General features: G+C 35.0%; 1 protein-coding gene across 1 annotated transcript in view; it reads right to left on the reverse strand.

Moving 5' to 3' along the window:
- LOC128554367 (uncharacterized) overlaps positions 1-15394 on the reverse strand; it is a gene marked incomplete at both ends in the record, with an annotated part of 46710 nt that extends 31316 nt beyond the window's left edge. The window contains 2 exons of the mRNA XM_053535651.1: positions 2228-2527; positions 15275-15394. Of these exons, the coding sequence (XP_053391626.1) occupies positions 2228-2527; positions 15275-15394 (420 nt within the window). The remainder of the gene's footprint in view (positions 1-2227; positions 2528-15274) is intronic.
- Positions 15395-16148: the final 754 nt, after the last annotated feature.

Here is a 16148-nt window from a genome sequence, read left to right on the forward strand (position 1 = left end):
TGCTATTGTGCAGACAAGGTCAAAATAGCTAATTTTGGCCCTTTCAGGGGCCATAACTCTGGAACCCATAATGGGATCTGGCCAGTTCAAGAAAGGAACCGAGACCTTATGGTCATACAAGTTGTGTGCAAGTTTGGTTAAAATAAAATCATAAATGAAACCACTATCGTGCAGACAAGAAATTGTTGACGCACGGACGGACGGACTGACGACGGACGAAGGGTGATCACAAAAGCTCACCTTGTCACTATGTGACAGGTGAGCTAATAAAATGTATGTACTGTGAAATTGAACATTAGTACAAACTTTTTTCATATAATTTTTGCTAAATAACTAAAATTATTGGGCAGAAGTGAGTTAACAACTGCAGAACTTTTGAAATAATAGAAGAAATCAACTTTTCTTACCAATATTTATTTTCACTCACTTTACCATTTTTCAAAGTCATATATATACATTCTATGCAAAACTTGCAGAAATGAACATGCTGAAAAATTTTCACCCAAACTTTAAGCAAGTAGCTTTAACTGGGGAATTGTATTCAGTGCAATTATAAAGTATTCAGTACAGTTATAAAGCATTTTTGATAATGCATATTCAACATAACAACACAGATTCAACATAACAAGAGGGCCATGATGGCCCTATATCGCTCACCTGTTATCACTGCACTTGAGGACAAGAAGGTCCTCAGAAAAAATATCTAAGTCCAAAGGACAGGAACAACTAAGGGAAGAAATTAAACCAAAAAGAAAAAAAATTCTTACAAGGTACAGATATGTCAAAATACACCTAAAAATCGGAGGTACCATCCATGTTGTATCACAGAAAAGTGGTCTCGGTTTTTCCCTACGGCCAATAATAAAAAAGTTACTAAAAACAAGCTATTTATAGTAACGTAAAAGGGAATTAATTAAAAAAAAAATGACTGTAAGTTAACAAAAGAAGGATCTGCTAAATAAATCTGTTGACATAAATGAAACTTCATTAGTTACGGAGATATACCCATTTCAATTTGAAATAAAGGGAGGTAATTTGACATAAAATCAGTCCATAGTTATCTACCCTGATTGGCTCAGTCCAACTAATGACAATAATGAAATTTCAAATAAGTCCTATAAGTACTTACTGATATAAATCCATTTTGATTACAATCAGGGGAGGTAATCAGATATAAAATAACTCTGGAACCTACGAATGGATCTGATTTGTCATGGAATCCAAGATTTATTGTTGTTGAAGATATTTTGGAAGTTTGTATCAAATAAAACCATAAATGAAGTCTCTATATGGCTGCAAAAACCAAAATAGCCAATTTTGGACCTTCAAGGGGCCATAACTCTGGAACACATGAAGGAATCTGGCCAGTTCAAGAAAGGAACCAAGATCTTGTAGTGATACAAGTTTTGTGCAAGTTTGGTTAAAATCAAATCATAAATAAAGCTGCTATTGTGCAGACAAGGTCAAAATAGCTAATTTTGGCCCTTTCAGGGGCCATAACTCTGGAATCCATTATGGGATTTGGCCGGTTCAAGAAAGGAACCGAGATCTTATGGTGACACAAGTTTTGTGCAAGTTTGATTAAATTCAAATCATAAATGAAGCTGCTATTGTGCAGACAAGGTCAAAATAGCTAATTCTGGCCGTTTCAGGGGCCATCACTCTGGAACCCATAAAGGAATCTGGCCAGTTAAAAAAAAGGAACCAAGATCATATGGTGATACAAGTTGTGTGCAAGTTTGGTTAAAATAAAATCATAAATAAAGCTGCTATTGTGCAGACAAGGTCAAAATAGCTAATTCTGGTCCTTTCAGGGGCCATAACTCTGGAACCCATAATGGAATCTGACCAGTTCAAGAAAGGAACCAAGATCTTATGGTGATACAAGTTGTGTGCCAGTTTGGTAAAAATCAAATTATAAATAAAGCTGCTATTGTGCAGACAAGGTCAAAATAGCTAATTTTGGCCCTTTCAGGGGCCATAACTCTGGAACCTGTAATGGGATCTGGCCAGTTCAAGAAAGGAACCGAGCTCTTATCGTGATACAAGTTGTGTGCAAGTTTGGTTAAAATAAAATCATAAATGAAACCACTATCGTGCAGACAAGAAATTGTTGACGCATGAGACGCACGGACGACGGACGAAGGGTGATCACAAAAGCTCACCTTGTCACTATGTGACAGGTGAGCTAAAAACACATCTGAAGCATTTTCTGATATTAATTTACCTGAGCTATCCTCTGTAGTTTTATGTGCTGAAAGTTCCCCAAATGCTCCTATGCCAACTTCGTTTTCTGCTGCTACTCGAAAAAGATATTGTGTCCGTCTTTGTAATCCATGTACAACAGTGTCAGTGGTAGTACTTGAACCAGCTTCCTTCCAGTCTTTTTCACCACTTTTACATATCTGAACAATGTACTTTGTGATAGGGCTACCATTCTCATGGTCAGGTTTTTGCCAATGAAGGTGACATGATTCAGAAGTGATATCAGAGGTGGTCAGATTTTTAGGAGCTGATGGTTTATTATCTGTTTAAAATATATAAATCAAACACAGGATATAATTCCTCAGTCTGTGGACAATAATGTTGACAATGTTACATATTACCCAACGAAATATTATACTTATAGTAATAATGTGAAATTTTACATAAATATCTACCCTTATAAACTAGTTAAACTTCAAAGAGCAATATTATATAGCGAGTTCTAAAGAACAAGTATTCACTCTCTGATTTTGTTCTTCTTTACTCATAGTAAAACAAAACAAGAGGGTCATGGTGACCCTGGATCGCTCATCTGAGTAATATGAGCTACATGTTTCAAATGTCAAAATGATGATAAAATATTAAGAAAGTCAGTAGGTCATATTCATGGTCAATAAAATTCAGTTTTACGATCTGTGTGCAAAACTGTGTAGGTCATCAAAATTTCAAGGCTGTATCTTAAAAAACAAGAAAGTAGGTCAGTAGGTCAAGGTCACAGTCAAGTGACATCATATTACTTGGGGTCATCAGGTAATTATAATTAAACATTCTTGGAATAGGATCAGATGATTTTTTAAGTATTTTTCCTATGTAACTCACATAATAACTAAGTGACCCCAGGGCGGGGGCCTCTTTTAACCCCAGGGGCATAATTTGAATAATTTTGGTAGAAGACTACTAGACAATGCATCATACCAAATATCAAAAGCCTACGTCGTATGGTTTCAGACAAGAAGAGTTTTAAAGCTTTTTCCTATGTAAGTCTATATAAAACTTGGGACCCCAAGGGCAGGGCCTCCTTTCACCCAAGGGGTACAATTTGAACAATTTTGGTTGAGGACCATAAGACAATGCTACAAACCAAATATCAATGGTCTAAGTGTTGTGGTTCCAGACAAGAATATTTTTAAACCTTTTTTCCTATATAAGTCTATGTAAAACTTGGGACCCCGGGGCGGGGCCATATTTGACCCTAGTGGGATAATTTGAACAATCTTGGTAGAGGACCACTAGACGATGCTACATACTAAATATCAAAGCCCTAGGCCATGTGGTTTTGTACAAGAAGATTTTCAAAGTTTTTCCTATATAAGTCTATATAAACCATGTGACCCCGGGGCGGGGCCATATTTGACCCTTGGGGCATAATTTGAACAATCTTGGTAGAGGACCACTAGATGATGCTACATACCAAATATCAAAGCCCTAAGCCATGTGGTTTTGTACAAGAAGATTTTCAAAGTTTTTCCTGTATAAGTCTTTATAAACCATGTGACCCCTGGGGCGGGGCCATATTTGACCCTAGGGGGATAATTTGAAAAATCTTGGTAGAGGACCACTAGATGATGCTACACACCAGATATCATAGCCCTAGGCCCTGTGGTTTTGGACAAGAAGATTTTTAAAGTTTTTCCTTTTGGTTGGAGTTCTGCATGGAATTCAATTCTTTGAACAATTTTGAAAGTGGGCCACCCAAGGATCATTCCTGTGAAGTTTGGTGTAATTCTGCCCAGTGGTTTTCAAGAAGAAGATTTTTTTAGAAATTGTTGACGGATGACGCACGACTGACTACACACGACGCACGACGGACATCAAGTGGTCACAATTGCTCACCTTGTCACTTCGTGACAGGTGAGCTAAAAAAGGTGAACTGAATAAAAAATAAAGTACCAGTTCTGGTGTCCAAAAGTGACAATTTAAGTATGAAAGTAATTGGCCATAACCGATGTTGCCAGTGATATATACAAAATTCAATCAAAGCCGTAAATAAGCTAAATGCAGTAGGAAAATTTTACTGTAAACTAGAACCGTTCCCTTTCAGCAGGCTAAATAAGACCCCGATAACACCTCCTTCCTGAATGAAAGAAAGAACCGTTTTCTATGTTTTAACCCTTTCCCACATGGATACGTTTATCACCGTATCTATCGATTACCGAACAGAAACGTATTGACCCGAGTCTATCGGTTCCCCGATAGAAACGTATTATACCGATTAACGGCCATTTGAACAGAATCGTTTTATCCCGTGTCTCATAATCAATCGCTTTATTTTCGTTCTTTTCCTAAAGAAACAAATTCCGGATGTTTACTAACTCAAAATATGGGATTTCGTCATCATTATTTACGTACAAGATCATGTGGTTACTATTTAAATTTATCGAGTACTTTGCAAAGAAAGACACCGGGGTTTTTTCCTACATGTGCACGACGCTACGTCATGGAAAATTACTGAGAAAACTGCTTGCAACTGGCCGGTTCGCGGGCTTTCCTCGTTCTAAAAATAACAACCATTTAACATCAAAGTATTTTTAAATGTGTTAGGTCATGAAGGTCATGCGTGATACATGCGGATTTCCCCTAAACAACAATTTGTGTATACGATGGCTTGGAATTTATGGCCTTACATAACGGGAAGTGTTAATCAAAACAGAAGGACCGCGGCTTTCAAATATTTTATGACACCCCAAGAGTTAATTGCTGCGGAAGTCACCCGTGATGTACCGACGTTTGATCATCAAAATATTACGTAATATTATCTTCAAATTTTTAATTTTTAGCACAAGAATACTGTAGTCGGTTACGAGTCTCGATCTCAGCGATCTTTTGGCACTTTCAGAAATTTTATGATCCGTTATTTTTGTAGTGTTATTCAGTTTGATGGTTGTTTTTTTATATATAAATACTTACCGATTCCGATTCGGAAGATAAGTCTATTAACTATAAATCAAACTTTCAAACATCAAAATGAAATTGTATATGAATTTCAATGTGAAAGTAATCCAAAACAGAATTTTATGCCTAAAAATATATATTCCCGTACTTTAACACTTTATATCTTCGAAACTCAAAGAGAAACTACAATAAATTTTGTATCATCGGAAAGAGAATTTAAATTGCTATAAACTTTATATTGACAAAAATAATGTCAAACTTACAGAAAATATTAAAATAATGACATTTCTAACATAAGTGTGTGTAATCACAAAATAATGCCAACACCTCTGTTCAGATAAGACAGTCACCTTTATCAGCCATATACCGATTATTGATTATTGATTATCACTTATCAGTGTTATGTAAAAGAGGTTACTTTGGCTTCTGTTCTGTGTGGTAAAGGGTTAAATTAACAAGAGGGCCATGATGGCCCTATATCGCTCACCTGTTATCATTGCACTTGAGGACAAGAAGGTCCTCAGAAAAAATATCTAAGTCCAAAGGACAGGAACAACAAAAGGAAAAAATTTAACCAAAAAGAAAAAAAAATTCTTACAAGGTATAGATATGTCAAAATACACCTAAAAATTGGAGGTACCATCCATGTTGTACCATAGAAATGTGGTCTCGGTTTTTCCCTACGGCCAATAATAAAAAAGTTACTAAAAATAAGCTATTTATAGTAACATAAAAGGGAAGTAATTAAAAAAAAAAAATATTGTAAGTGAACAAAAGAAGGATCTGCCAAATAAATCTGTTGACATAAATGAAATTTCAGATCAGAATCTTCATTAGTTATGGAGATATACCCATTTTAATTTGAAATAAAGGGAGGTAATTTGACATAAAATCAGTCCATAGTTATCTACCCTGATTGTCTCAGTCCAACTAATAACAATAATGAAATTTCAAAAAAGTCCTATAAGTACTTACTGATATAAATCCATTTTGATTAAAATCAGGGGAGGTAATCAGATATAAAATAATTCTGGAACCTACGATTGGATCTGATTTGTCATGGAATCCAAGATTTATTGTTGCTGAAGATATTTTGGAAGTTTGTATCAAATAAAACCATAAATGAAGTCTCTATATGGCTGCAAAAGCCAAAATAGCCAATTTTGGACCTTTAAGGGGCCATAACTCTGGAACCCATTAAGAAATCTGGCCAGTTGAAGAAAGGAAGCAAGATCTTGTGGTGATACAAGCTGTGTGCAAGTTTAGTTAAAATCAAATCATAAATGAAGCTGCTATTGTGCAGACAAGGTCAAAATAGCTCATAACTCTGGAACCCATTATGGGATCTGGCCGGTTCAATAAAGGAACCGAGATCTTATGGTGACACAAGTTTTGTGCAAGTTTGATTAAATTCAAATCATAAATGAAGCTGCTATTGTGCAGACAAGGTCAAAATAGCTAATTTTGGCCCTTTCAGGGGCCATCACTCTGGAACCCATAATGGAATCTCGCCAGTTCAAGAAAGGAACCAAGATCTTATGGTGACACAAGTTGTGTGCCAGTTTGGTTAAAATAAAATCATAAATGAAGCTGCTATTTTGCAGACAAGGTTAAAATGGCTAATTCTGGCCAGTTCAAGAAAGGAACCATGATCTTATGGTGATACAAGTTGTGTGCAAGTTTGGTTAAAATAAAATCATAAATGAAACCACTATCGTGCAGACAAGAAATTGTTGACGACGGACGACGGACGAAGGGTGATCACAAAAGCTCACCTTGTCACTATGTGACAGGTGAGCTAAAAAGGAGCCATAACTCATCAAAACTTGGTGGATTATAACTAAACTTGAATTTGACATCAACATTTTGCAAAATTTTAAGTCAGAAAGGGGACTATAAATCTGCAAAAAAATTGCTGCACTGTAACTCAAATTGAACTTGGCCTGTATTTGAAAGATCATATACCAATTCAATCCACTCATCCCTTCAAGAGTTATTGAACAGACAGCAAAATTGTATGTCAAAAAGGGGCTATAACACAAACAAAATTTGTGGATTGTTGCCGAAATCAAACCTGACCTGTATTTTATAATCACATGCCGGTGTACCAATTACAGAAACGCACACAATGCTTTTTTAAAAACAAAATCTGAATCGTCTGGATGCGTTAGGTAACATAGCCGATCAGCCTTAATTCTCCCACATTGAACATAAACACGCATCGTATGATTTCTATAAACTTTGCGTGGGTTGAATTTTGCAGTCAGTAAACGGATAAATTATCGGAAGAAGAAGCTCTTACTGGTTTGTTTAGTTACTACTGATATTAAAAATGATTTTAATTCTTTTTTTTTCGAGAAATAAACAAATCGGCGAAACATTAAATTGTATTTTCTTGTAGTTTTTGAAATCGAAAGTAGATCATCTATGTTTGGCTGCTTTCACGAAACGAAACAACTTTTTTATGAAAAGATTTAAATAAGAGGTAATTTAACCGTAAACTTCAATGTCAGATACTGCCAATTGCTGCTAAATGTCTTCGTATCATCACAATTTGTAAAATATATTGTTAAAACTGAAGAAAAGTGTAATTGTATCCGGATATAATATTTTGGATAAATATCAAGCTGTGTTATGAAATTTTAAGAAAAAAACTAAAAACAAACTGAAACTGGTAGACTATACTGTCAGTACATCAATCATTAGCCGACTCAGGCCCTTCAGGCCTTTGATTTAATTTATGAGATTATAAATTATGTTTAGAACCTGATTCGTATGTTTTGAATATCTATGGCTCAGTTAAACATGTTGCTGATTATATTTCTTCGAGACCAGATTACTAGTATTACAAATAGTAAAGGCCGTTATAATATTCACATGCATATAAGTATTGTAAAGAACCAGGCATTCTAACTGCTCTGAGGCCGTCATGTTTTGTCAAATATTATTAATTAAACCCAAACCATACGTACTTGCTCATACGTGCAAATGTAAAATGGCTAATGGTACATGCAAGCTTAAACATACTACGTGCGCTCGACACATGCATTTCAATGCAGCAGTACAAGTTGTGATTATGTTAGCGAAATGTTGTTAGATACGTCTTTTAAATAAAATAGACAGATGTACTTCACAGGCATATATATTCAACAGTTTTTATGTTGTTTATAGAAATAAGGATTCCTTTGTACGAGTGATCATTGTGTAAAATAAATATGTGCTTGTCTCGATTTTCCTAGCTCCGTGTAGACGGCCGGGTCTAAAACCTTACTGAGGTAACGGAAGTCAGACGAAATGGAAACGGTCATTAATCCATCCAGATTCAGCTCAAAATTGCGGAAAAAGTAAACGGTTATGAGACACTTTTCTTCCCACCATTATTTTCGTCTGTCCACATGCTTTAAAAATATACATGTATTTTTAGGTCAGTCATTTGCAGATAATATGGTACAGGTCGCGCTAGGTGCGCACTTTAGGCCATTTTTGCTTCAAAATTTAGTGTCCTGAAACCTGTGTTTTTGTCACGTGTCGTTTTTATCTCAGAAGCAACAGAATCGGAAAGCTGAAAATGTCACATAAGGAAGCGCTAAGTCTATGCAATGCATTCGCTCATCACTGCCTTGATTTAATCAAAATTGGATTTTTTTATGATTTTTTTCGCACTGATATCAGTGCAGATTTGTGGAATTTTCAAATCTACTGTCCCTTGGCCCCATTTATTGGGAATGAGGTAAGTGTATACCTGGGAATAAGGTAGGCAGCGTCTGTGCATTCTTATTGGTCAGTCATGTAAACAACCCCAAAAAGGATCTATTTTTTTTTCAAAGTTGAGATTTTTACTGCATTTACAGTATTCTATTTTACATTTTGACCAAAATTTGCTAAATGGTTTTAGCTTTCCAGATATGTGTGTAAAGAAGGTTATCCTTTTATTCATAGACATGTGATAGAAACATATTCCATATGTACTTCTTTTTCCCAATTGTAGAAACCTATCAAACACCACAAATACGAGTAAACATTCTGCTAAAACTGTTAAATATTTCACTAAATAAAAATAAGTTTGTTTCGGGTTTAACGCTGTTTACTATGTTACGGCTGGAAGTTAACATAGCTAGTGTTCCTGGATCCTGTATTCTCATCAAGTAACTACCAACTTCACCACATAAATCAGAGTTGGAGGAGAATGATTTCGGACACGTGCCTCCTATCATGTCGTCATGCCCTCTCCTGGGATCAAATTCACGATTCATAGATCTGCGTTCCTTCTTTTGAGCTAAGCGGAAGGGGTAAAGGACAGAAAAAAATATCTGATGTGACTGAGACTCTCTTTAGTTCAACAGCGGTTGATTGTTGCCATTATCTACATGTGCGACTCAAAAACCGTAACTTTGTACAGAGGACTGGAGGCTCAAACTCGCACCCCAGCTTTCGTATTTACGAGATATTACAATTTTTACGGGCACGTGTATATGTGTAAGGTTTTCTTTTTTTATTTTAATATCAAATTTCAGAATTTAGCCATTTTCAACATTCATCGGAAGTTTATAAGGATAAGCTAACGCGTATGTGTAACTTTGAGATAGTATCTCTTATATCATGACTACGAAAATTATAGAAGATATGATTTATTTCAAAAAGCGCAAATGATATAAAATATCAAAGGAATAAAAAATAAACTTTAACCTTTAAAACCGAATTCTGCCGTCAGTATATATGAACATTTGCGTAGAACAGGTAATTTACCGGGCAACTCCATGGCAATTAATCTTATGGTCATGTGATGGGATGTGCGTGCGTGCGTGCGTGCTTGCGTGCTTAGAGAGTGTTAGGGATAATAGAAAGAAAAACAAGATTCACACAACCTTTTCTCCCGTGGCGGAGCGGCTAAGTCAATGGCCATACGTCTCCATCTGTCATTCAAAGTCTGCCTTGTGTTTCATATAATTTACTTGAGGTAGATAAATAGATGTTTTAATTTTGAGTGTCGATGTTATTATTTGTATTCAGATTCTATAATAAATAGCCATTATTTTAAAATGTTTATTGAGTTAATTTCTATACTGTTTTGTAAATTGATTTAGATGATATAAACGATTAAAATCTAAAAAATTGCAGACATTGCAGATGTTTTTAATAAATAAATTTTGATAATTTTTGTTATAAATTGTCGAAAACTTCCAATGTAGACATGCTATCCGCTTTTATGCACAATAATTAATAGGTGTTTCCATAATAATAAACTGAAAGTAAGAATTTATCGCATTAGTCATAAAGAATTATTAGTCATAATAACAGGGGTTTCACTTTTCAACTGGAAAGAAATCGCGCTAAAGCAAGAGAGTAAATAAAAAAAATATAGATACTGATTTTTTTTTTACGTTTATGAATGCCGAAACACAAAGTCCTATATCGACGTATCAGAAATAGCACCAGTTCAGCTGAAAGTCTGTATTTGTGAAAAAATAGACACTTGTACCGTTGAAAAATATATGATAAACAAGAGGGCCAAGATGGCCCTAGGTCGCTCACCTAAGAAACACACCATAACAGTGTAAAACATGTTTGACCTAGTAATTTCATGGAAACAAATATTCTGACCAATTTTCATTAAGATTGGACCAAAAAATTGGTCTCTTGCATAAAACAAGCATTTTCTTAGATATGACCTAGTTTTTGACCCTAGATGACCCATGTTCAAACTCGACCTAGATTTTATCAAGGCAATCATTCTGACCAAAATTCATGAAGATCAATTGAAAAATACAGCCTCTATCACATACACAAGTTTTTTCTTTGATTTGACCAAGTGACCTAGTTTTTGACCTCAGATGACCCATATTCAAATTTGACCTAGACTTTATTAAGGCAATCATCCTGACAAAATTTCATAAAAATCAATTGAAAAAAACAGTCTCTATCGCATACACAAGATTTTTCTTTAATTTGACCTAGTGACCTAGTTTTTGACCTCAGATAACCCATATTCAAACTCGACCTAGATTTCATCAAGGCAATCAATCTGACCAAATTTCATGAAGATCAATTGAAAACTACATCCTCTATTGCATACACGTTTTTCTTCGATTTGACCTAGTGACCTAGTTTTTGACCCCAGATGACCCATTTTCAAACTCGGCCTAGACTTTATCAAGGTAATCATTCTGGCTAAATTTCATGAAGATCAGTTGAAAAATACAGCCTCTATCGCATACACAAGGTTTTTCCTTGATTTGACCTAGTTTTTGACCCTAGATGACCCACTTTCGAACTCGGCCTAGATTTCATCAAGGTAATCATTCTGACCAAAATTCATGAAGATCAATTGAAAAATACCGCCTCTATCGCATACACAAGGTTTTTCTTTGATTTGACCTAGTGACCTAGTTTTTGACCCGAGATGACCCATTTTCGAAGTCGGCCTAGATTTCATCAAGGCAATCATTCTGACCAATACTCATGAAGATCAATTGAAAAATACAGCCTCTATCGCATACACAAGGTTTTTCTTTGATTTGACCTAGTGACCTAGTTTTTGACCCGAGATGACCCATTTCCGAACTCGGCCTAGATTTCATCAAAGTTATCATTCTGACCAATATTCATGAAGAATAATTGAAAAATACAGCCTCTATCGCATACACAAGGTTTTTCTTTGATTTGACCTAGTGACCTAGTTTTTGACCCGAGATGATCCATTTTCGAACTCGGCCTAGATTTCATCAAGGCAATCATTCTGACCAATATTCATGAAGATCAATTGAAAAATACAGCCTCTATCGCATACACAAGGTTTTTCTTTGATTTGACCTAGTGACCTAGTTTTTGACCCGAGATGACCCATTTTCGAACTCGGCCTAGATTTCATCAAAGTTATCATTCTGACCAATATTCATGAAGATTAATTGAAAAATACAGCCTCTATCGCATACACAAGGTTTTTGTTTGATTTGACCTAGTGACCTAGTTTTTGACCCGAGATGACCCATTTTCGAACTCGGCCTAGATTTCATCAAGGTTATCATTCTGACCAATATTCATGAAGATCAGTTGTAAAATACAGTCTCTATCGCATACACAAGCTAAATGTTGACAGACGACAGACGACAGACAGACAGACGCCGGACATCGAGCGATCAGAAAAACTCACCTGAGCATTGCTCAGGTGAGCTAATAAAAACCTATTGACTTTACTTGCTAAATAACTCGTCGTGTCCCGTTCTGTAACGACGTGACGTACATGTAATGTCCTCAAAAACGTCGCATTTTTCGGCATTTACCTACAACTATTTAAAGTTTTCTAGCAAAAAATCCAAAGAGAAAACATGCCTTTTTTATTTGATAATTTTAAAGTGCAGACCCTGCAGCAGACTGTTTTAGAAAATGAAAAACTTTGACCGCACGGAAAAAAAGTTATATAACAAAATGCATAAATCTGCACGTGAAAATTTTATAACGACTTCGGCGTGTGCTCATTTGTTTTCATAAAAATGGCGGTCTATAAATGCACTAAATATATTTAGATTTCGTCACATACACTGGAACAGTCAACTCAATGCGCAATCGAAAAAAAAAAGTGAAATCACCAAACTTTTAATAAAATTATGAAAGAAAAACGAGAAATTGACGTGAAAAATCGGGTGCCACCAGGTGGCGCTTTTAATGTAGACGCATAAACGTTAAAACGAAAAAGACATATATATTCTGAAAATATAGAGACTGATCTATAACTGTGTCAAATTTCATTCTTTTCCGTCAAAAAATTTCTACATTCCGGTCCTAAGGTGTGGATCGACCTTAAATCCATCTAAATCAAATAATAACCAACCAATAATAACATATAACAATTGTTCTCTACTTGTATTTAAAAAAAAAACTTTGTAAATGGTCGCCATATGTTCTTAGCCATTGAAAAATTTGATTTCAAGAAGACATTTGTGATAGCAAGAGTACTGTCATAGAACTATTATGAAAATTCTCCAAAAATGTTATAAAATATTGTTTACATGCCCTTGACCATTGATTAAGTTATCTTAGACCTTTCAAGAGTTAAATCAGAATACTAGACAATGGAAAATGCTTTATCACCCAGCCGTGATACCCATCATAAAAAGTTCCTTCTCGCAATTTGCATGCCACAGACTGGCCTAAAATAGCCAAAATATTCTAAAATGGCAGTAACAATGGAAACTGTGGACTAAGGAAAGTGTATTGTTCAAAGACTCCATTATTGTTCAATCAAGTTTTGAGATCCTATAGAAACTACCAATCTAACATTTAAAAGCCTTCTATCAATATAAAACATATATACAGGGAACAAAACATTATAAGGTTGGGGTTCATTTGCATGAATGCTAATCATTACATTTAATTAAGTGCGGATGTTTAAAATCATTGCGCAGTTCAACGCGTTACAAATGCAAATCCAGCAAATTGGTACAGAATAATGTTTATGTGTGGCAGAGCTTTATTCAATTACAGGCTACATGAATATCGAAGTTGACATGTATACCTCACTTTTATGTAGTTTAAAACATATATAGAAACTTCACCACTGTTAGAATATGATGATATTCATATATTTTAATGGTAAAGCCTACACGAAAATCAAAGGCCTGAAGGGCCTGAATCGGCTAATGATTGATGTACTGACAGTATAGTCTACCAGTTTCAGTTTGTTTTTAGTTTTTTTCTTAAAATTTCATAACACAGCTCGATATTTACCCAAAATATTATATCCGGATACGATTACACTTTTCTCCAGTTTCAACAATATATTTTACAAATTGTGATGATACGAAGACATTTAGCAGCAATTGGCAGTATCTGACATTGAAGTTTACGTTAAATTACCTCTTATTTAAATCTTTTCATAAAAAGTTGTTTCGTTTCGTGAAAGCAGCCAAACATAGACGATCTACTTTCGATTTCAAAAACTACAAGAAAATACAATTTAATTTTTTCGCCGATTTGTTTATTTCTCGAAAAATAGAATTATAATCATTTTTAATATCAGTAGTAACTAAACAAACCAGTAAGAGCTTCTTCTTCCGATAATTTATCCGTTTACTGACTGCAAAATTCAACCCACGCAAAGTTTATAGAAATCATACGATGCGTGTTTATGTTCAATGTGGGAGAATTAAGGCTGATCGGCTATGTTACCTAACGCATCCAGACGATTCAGATTTTGTTTCTAAAAAAGCATTGTGTGCGTTTCTGTAATTTTATATACGTTTTTATACGCTTAGAAATTATTAGACATGCGTATTTGCATTATTTCTATACGTAATTTACGCTAATACGCATCTTATCTGGAGCCCTGTGGAACTATTTTTTGTCTTTCGCTGGATGTTACCCAAGCTTTGTAAGCCTGCGCAATTCTTAAAATGCACATTTATGCTTAATGAGTTACATTCGAGTATTGCACAATTACAAGTCATAAATATGACAGATTACATTGTATATTGGTCATAGCAAAGGGAATTGACACAACTTAACTTCATTCATGCAGTGAACTGTTTGAAGTTTGAGAAATCTAATGGAACTACATCCCTTCTCGTGTTATTCGGTCCATTTAGAGAATCGCTGAACAGCAAGGACTCGTCAAAAGGCTTTCAGCCTTTAGCCGACTCAAAAATATATTCAACAAGAAATAAATCTGTTGAAATAAAGTGGGTGGGTCAAGATATATTTTGATTATTTCACATAATTTAATTGTTTTTATACTTCAATACTGTTATCATATTGACAGCATATATTCCAGGATAGAAAAACAAAGAAAATAATATGAAAATTTTGCTGTGTAACTTAAGTAAATTTTAAGATAAGCAAAGTTTTATTTTCAAATTTGGCCGCCACTTTGATGACGTCGCGGAACTCGGACTGGCGACATGTCCTTTTGTGACCTTCAGACATAGTCTAACACATTGGTGTATGTCGCCATTAATCTTTTTTCCAATTTCACGGGATTCCCGTTTTGTATAAACTAAGTGAACAAGACAGCTCTCCTATATATTTTATATAGTCAAGCAAATAACTCTTGACTAAAATAAATATGCGCAATATCAACACATAAAACTATCATTTGCCTTTGCAACACATCAAATAAACATACCTTGGCGTTTCTTCCTTGGAGCTGCTTTTGGCTTGCATTCATCTGTCTTTACAACTTTGGAAGTGTCAAAAGGTTGTCTCTTGTTGTACTCTTGTTGTCTTTGCTCTTCTGTCATAGGATCTATTTTAAAGTTAAATACACTTATCACTTTCTTATATAATAAGATTAACTTTGAAATTATTTTCATGATCGACTAACTCATATATTATGCTGCAAGTGGACAGCTTATAAACTGTCTAACAGACAGATGGAACAATTTAAATTTCTAATGCAGACAACACTTTCTCCTTCAGGAAAAAGTTTACTATAAACTGAAATATTCGTGACCTTCCTTCAACAAAGGTACAACAACATCAAATCAAAAGCGCAAAAGCAACCTCACTTCTGATGATTACCTTGAACAAGAGGACCATGATGGTCCTGAATCGCTCACCTGTCCCCACATGACCCAGTTTTGAACTGAGTATGACGTTGTTTTTTCTATTATTTGACATAGTGTCCTAGTTTTTGAGCTCATGTGACCCTGTTTTGAACCTGAACTAGATATCATCAAGATAAAAATTCTGACCAATTTTCATGAAGATCCATTAAAAAATATGGCCTCAAGAGAAGTCACAAGGTTTTTTATTATTTAACCTACTGACCTAGTTATTGACGACACATGACCCAGTTTCAAATCTGAAATAGATCTCATCAAAGTGAACATTCTGACCAATTTTCCTGAAGATCCATTCAAAAGTATGGCCTCTAGAGAGGTCACAATATTTTTCTATTTTTAGACCTACTGACCTAGTTTTTGATTGCAGTTGACCCAGTTTCGAACTTGATCTAGATATCATCAAGATGAACATTCAGACCAACTTTCATACAGATC

The sequence above is a fragment of the Mercenaria mercenaria genome, unplaced genomic scaffold (genome assembly GCF_021730395.1).
Source record: "Mercenaria mercenaria strain notata unplaced genomic scaffold, MADL_Memer_1 contig_4976, whole genome shotgun sequence".
Lineage (NCBI taxonomy): Eukaryota > Metazoa > Mollusca > Bivalvia > Venerida > Veneridae > Mercenaria > Mercenaria mercenaria.